The sequence below is a fragment of the Tripterygium wilfordii genome, chromosome 20 (assembly GCF_013401445.1).
Source record: "Tripterygium wilfordii isolate XIE 37 chromosome 20, ASM1340144v1, whole genome shotgun sequence".
In the NCBI taxonomy this organism is placed as follows: Eukaryota; Viridiplantae; Streptophyta; class Magnoliopsida; order Celastrales; family Celastraceae; genus Tripterygium; species Tripterygium wilfordii.
In genome coordinates this window covers 10,221,986-10,228,587 of record NC_052251.1, presented here as the reverse complement: position 1 = coordinate 10,228,587, position 6,602 = coordinate 10,221,986, and the positions used below count along the sequence as shown (strand labels likewise).

Here is a 6,602-nt window from a genome sequence, read left to right as displayed (position 1 = left end):
TCTCCCTCCAATTATCTTCTCTCTGTTTTTTTTTGGTTTTTTTTTTTTGGGGTTAAATTTAAAATCTTATTTTACTTCTTTTTTTTTTCTTTTGTCTTTTCTACTCTTTTTTTTATCCTATCTAATATTGTTTTTATTGGGAGTTTGAAAGAAAATGGCTGTTTGGGTTTTGTTTTTTTGGTCTTTTGTTGGGTTTTGTTTTTTTTTTTTTGGGTTTTTCTCATTTGTTTTTTTTTAATTTCAGAAGAGAATGAATCTATTTGGGTATTGGATTCTCATATGATATGACAATTTTTGAAAAAGTAAGCAAATCTCATTTTGTAGTCAAAATAGATAATACAAAATCTTTTTGGATTAGAAATTAGTAAAATTACCATTTGAAGGAAAATCTCATTAATTTACTAAAAAGTCTTCAAGTCAAGGGATTTTATCCAAACATGAAAGAAAGTCAACAATTTTAAAAGTATATATTTTGAAACCAAACATAACTAATTCAGTTTTTCGAAACAAATACACACACAGCAATAACCCTAATTAACCAAACACCGTCCCTAAGGGTAAAAAGATATTTGGTTTACTAGACTTATATATTATACACACTTGAAACAACCGATGTGGGAGTTTTACCTAAGCTTTTCAAGTGAAACACTCAAACAATTTTGGACTCATAACTAATTCAGTTTTGATGCCAAAATATGCTTGAATTTTCCCATGCGCTTAATTAAGTGCATATTTAAAACACGGATATTTTTTGAAGATGTGAATGAGTAAAATCATAAATGAGGCACACTATTTGAGATTCCACATATTTTAAATCAATGATAAAAATATAATTCCGCATTTTAGGTATGTATTTATATATAGTAGGGCTCACATACGGGCGCCTGTAACTCACAAACTCACAAGCGCCACTTTATGTGAGAGTATTAGTGGGGCACAAAAACACTGGCCTCACTGTTGCTGACGTTTTAAAAAAATTGCTTGTAAAACGCAGACATCTGTGACTTTAAAAGCTACTAATGTCCGCATTAGAGACTGAGGGTATGTCTCTGTATATATATATATATTCTCAGTCTCTAATGCGAACGTTCACATAAGGATCTAATGTAATGATGTAAAATAAAAGTTTATATTTGCACCATTTATTTAAAATATGTGAGACCCAAAACATTGAACCCCATTTGTCATCTCAGTTATTCACATCATTAAAACGTAACCCTTATTTTATACCCTTATATTAGACCTTTATGTGAGAATTCTTCTATATGTAAGGGTGTAAAGTAAAGATGAATAAAGCTCTATGTTTACACTATTAATTTAAAATATGTAAGACCCAAAATAATGTGTTTCACTTGTCATCTCACCATTCACATCATTAAACATAAACACTTATTTTAGACTCTTATGTGAGAATTGATATATATATATATATATATATATATATATATATATATATATATATATATTATTTTGCTTTCGATGAAAGTTAATGCAAAAAGATTAGACCCATTTCAAATTTGTCCAAAAAAACCAATGTTTAAATATTTTTTTCCCAAATATAGTGGCTAGAGATTTATCAACTATTGGAACAATCAAATCATATACAAATATAATTGCCCCGTTAAAATAATTGATATGATTGTTTTTGAATCTCCATTAACTAATTGTGGAAGCAGGCGGATGAGTGATATCATAGATTTGCCAATATCTCATTAATAATTAAAATTAAAAAATGTAACGATTATGAAATCGTACTATAATTATCTTCTCTGAATTATATATAAGAATTCTCTTATAAGACCCTAAAATGATATATATATATATATATCTTAGAATCTTCAACGCTCTTTACATTCCATTTCCTATCAAATAACATAATATAAATGAATTATTATCAGTGCATCAAATCAAATAAACATTGTTAATGAAAACAATAATCCAAAGTTTTCAACTAGTATGAGTGAATCGAATTCAAGATAAACACATGTTGGTCCATGAAACATGAAATACTTGGATCACGACCCAAAGCTTAGGTGAGACTTGAGAGTACGGGTCCGTTTAGTGTAGTTTATTTGTTGTCAAAATAAACTAATTTATAAGTTGTGAAAAGTAAACTAGCTTATCAGCTGTCAGGTATTTGATGGAGCTTATAACTGACATTGGTTTATAAGTTGTGAAAAATTATGTTCAACTTTTATTTTAAATATATGTTAATAACTCAAAAGGTATCACATCGGTTAGACTTGTGTCTACCGATGGGTAAATATGGCCAAAACCCACTTCTAAATATTAATTAGGTTTTTTTCCTAACTTGGTGAGTTGAGCTTGACCCATTTGTTAGGCTTAGGAGGAACAAATCCGTGAGGGTAATCCGATGTATCCACGAGAATTGAAACCCCAAAATGAACAATATAGTTAGTTGTTTGGGGTTTGAATTTCTGACAATATATGACAATCATTTATCATTTTCTTAGAATTTAAAGCTAATGTTTGATATGTTTGTTTTCCAAGCATTTTATGTTTTCATTTTAACATAAAACATAAAACCACCCCGAAAACATGTTTGGTTGCGTATTTTGGAAAACACGGAAAACAGAAAATGAAGAATAAAACTAGTTTTCGTTTAATGAAAAATGAAAAACAAAAAACATAAGGGAAAAACAAACGGATTAGTTGTTCTTAATTCTTGTTTACCTATCATTAACAAAAAAACTAATTTGGAGGTTCTAGTTGACACACACTCATCAATAAGTTTCAATTACAACCCAAATTAATCATTCTTGAGATAGTTAATTAACTAAGAAACACACATTGGAACCTAATTATTTTTAATTAGGAAAAGCTAATCATTAACCACAAAAAAGACTAATCTTCGCATATCTTGGTTAACTACCTTTTTAGAAGCAAAAGTGTATATACATACATACACATATATATATATATATATATATGAAAAGAGGAGTTCTCACGTATGCATCACCTATGGACACCAACTTTACACAATTGTTTTTTAATCATACATACAGTAGGTTCCACAACAAATGTATGGTCTATACTTTTATTGTAGTTTATTATAGTCATTAAATTTTTTTTTTGAGATACAACTAAAGTAGATATAATGCTATACTACAACACACTACCCAGAGTATTACATCCAGGCTAAAAAGTGTGTTGTAGTGGAAACTTATATACTACTTCAGAGGAACTAATCTAACCGATGTGGGAGTACACAGGAGGTAGACAACAGTACTTCAACCACTATCGAACCAACACACACACTCCACTCACATACTCTGGGTAGTGTGTTGTAGTATAGCATTATAGTCATTAAATTTTAAGTACGTAAAATTAATGTGTGTACGTAAGAATTCTTATATTTATATATATACATATATCCACAGAGAGAGGCATAATGAGAGAAATGCATGTGATGCTTTGTTGTCTTGTTTTATTAATTAATGCAAGTTCTGGTTGTGAGACTATTAATTGGACCGACTTGTGTTTCTTTATGTTCCTCCAACCATCACCCACTCTAACTCTTCTGCCCATTTGTCCCTTCTGGCTATGGCTATGGCTGTTAATGTTATTGTCCCAACCTCACCTACTAATATCCTTTCTTTATTTGCCATTGTTAATCAGTCAACCAGAAATCCAAACAACATAGACGAGAAATCCTACAAAATCAGCACTGGCCTTCGGTCCCCTACCCATATGGACTTCAGTCCCAATCTTAAACGTCGTCAGTGACAATGTAGACATGTAATGCGAGTTATTCTGACGACTCGAATTTTATGTTCACTCAACTGTCCAAAAAACACGTTGACTTGGGTGGTTGCTCATTATTTTAAAAAAAATGTCAAACTTGACCCTGCAAAATCAGCAGTGGCCCAAATGGGTCAAACACAGATTAGGCATGGCTCACCTCACAAGCCCTTATAAGCAGAGACTCAATACTCTGTTTAAGTTATTAGTCATTTGGCCCAACCCATTAACATTTCCATTAAAAAGTTCCCACATTTATAGGTAAGTGGAAGGACAACCACCAAACAAATGTTGTCACAAAGGGGAATGGTTTGGCACAGCTCAGTCCATGTATTGTGCAGGGTTGTCACAAAAATTGTGTTTTTTTTTTCTCCTATGAACACCCTTTACTCTTTTTTGCCCCCTTTCTTCTGTTTTTTGAGTGTCAAAAGAACACAATTTTTGTGCTAGTAGTTTGTGAGGATTTGTTCTGGTTTTACAAAATCTTCAGTTCCTACTTTGGGCATTTGGAGAAAAGAGGGTTTGTCAGCAATTCAATTAAAAAATAAATGTCTTTTAAGAATATTCTCCGATCCTCTCTTCCTAAACATTTTTCTTGATAAACGAGAACAAAGTGTGCACATAAATTTCCCGCACAAAAACCCAGGGCGTTTCTACAAATAACTCATAACGTTCGGAGTCCATATAATTCGACCCCAGATAAATTCACCACTAGACTATCATCCAAATAACTCCCATGCAGACGCCTTTCCTTTCCTAAACATATTTCAAGATTTACTAATGTTTTGAGAAAAGTGATATTTCCAATCAAATTGAACTTGATCATGCCAAAAGGAGTCCCTTAGATATTAGAAAAAATACATTGTAGAGTACAAATGAAAGCATAATCTTGGATTCCCAATCATTTATGTGGAAGAAGACTTAGATCTAATGGGATGTGGATGTGTGTGTGTGAAATAAAGTGTGGTCTTAAATTGCTGCACCAATATATTCTCTCTCAAACGACTTGAGATTGTGATCAAGTCAACTGTCCAAATGAATGAATGCAGTAGCCTCTCACTAAAATCCAACCTAACATCTCCATCATCATCAACTTGTTAGTTGTTACAGCTCCATCAACACAACTTGTTTTCACTACTTGACAAATAGATCCTGCAAACCTAATCTTCTCAAGCTGAAGAACACAGAAACCCAATGTTGAGAATCAAACTCAAAGTTCTTATTAACATGAAAGAATGAATTGAATTACACTGAGTTCCTTTTCTTTATATGTTTCTTCAACGGCTTCGCGGATCTACGTCTCAACCAGTTACCGGTTTTGGTAGAAACCGAATACCAGAAATCTGCACCCCATACAACCAACGATATTGTCCTCTTTGGGTTTACCGGTTCCGGTGGATAGATCAAGCCCGATGTGAGACTTTTGACGTCATAACACCGAGCTCCAAATCTCCTGTTAGGGATGTTAGTCCCTGTGAGAAGGTTTTGTCATTCTTCACTTCCTCTACATTTGAGGTTTGTTTGTCGACGAACGAACTCTTCTAAAGCTTCCCTCATCCACCATTGTGGACATATTTCTCTAGCTTCTGTGACCGAAACCTAAACAAAGTTGCACAATCTCATCATCAACTCAACTTCTTATCTATTGAAATTACAATGCTTGAACTCACAATGAACACAATTTTCGCTTACCCATCTTCGTTCTCTGATATTCTTTTCCGGCCAAGACTCTAATTCGGCCTTGACACGCAGAGGAAACATGTACCCTTCATGAACAATGCTTCGACGCTTGCTCTTGTATTCCCATCTACCTAATTTACGCTGCAAATTGAATCCAAACCCATAAGAATTAGTATCAAAACATGACACAAACGCCGTTCAAAACACAATAACAAGAATGTTTGTTTCAGATACTAACTTCTATGTCACCAGTTACACCGGCTTCTTCGCGGGTTTCGCGCATTGCAGCCTTTTCCATGGATTCATCAGTTGTTTCCCAACCACCCTGCAGATTGAATTGAACATAAATCATTTCATTCATTGAATGAGAAGCAAAATAGACCAACGATGGTCACAAGTTATTGTTGTGGTGGTACCTTTGGGAACAACATTCCTTGGCCATTTTGTGCACTAATTACAAGGACTTCTAAAAGTTCCTCATTTAGAATTCCATCAGTAAGAGGAGATGATTGCTTTGCTTCTCTATATCTGTATGGAATACAACTGCACAGTTCCATCACAAATAAAGAACACATCAGGACATAATTTCATCAAAAACAGAAAAAAATTGCAACCCTATCCTCTTCCCTCTAACCCAGAAACCAGAAAGAGACCCACATAAGAAAACATTAAAAAGACATCATTTTGACACAAACCCACTTCGTAAAATGAAATGATTATTCAACCAAAGAAGATTCAAGGCAAAGAAATTCAACTTTTTTAACAAACAAGTTCTGAGAAATTAAGGTAAAAAAAACAGGGGAACTTGACATACCCAACAACTTGACGCAATCCTTTGTCGTCGTAACGTTGCAAGTGCCGACCAGTACGAGAAACCAAAGTGACCATGTCTTTAAGTTGGATAGGCATGATCTTCACTGGGAATTTTTCAAGAAAAGCGAACATAACAGACAGAAAGTTCGTGAAATTTGTGAGGAACCTCATCGATTGGCCACAATTAGGAATTTCTTTGTGTTTCTCTGAGGGTTTCTGGCTATAATTAGGCTTCAAATTTGAGAGAAGGAAAAAGGAGGAGGAAGAGCTTGTGGTTGTTTTCCTGCACTACTCGAAAATGGCAATACAATAATTACAATGGCAGAGGAAGGCAGAGATGCATCATG

The 6,602-nt window shown here is 33.6% G+C and overlaps 1 protein-coding gene across 1 annotated transcript; it reads right to left on the bottom strand.

The window, feature by feature from the left end:
• Positions 1–4,587: 4,587 nt before the first annotated feature.
• LOC119987554 (nudix hydrolase 4) lies at positions 4,588–6,602 on the bottom strand. The gene is made up of 5 exons (XM_038832491.1): positions 6,257–6,602; positions 5,859–5,985; positions 5,681–5,767; positions 5,455–5,583; positions 4,588–5,361 (listed from the first exon to the last, which is right to left on the bottom strand). Exons 1-5 carry the CDS (start codon positions 6,424–6,426, stop codon positions 5,251–5,253), a joined length of 624 nt encoding a protein of 207 aa, XP_038688419.1. The 5' UTR covers positions 6,427–6,602; the 3' UTR covers positions 4,588–5,250.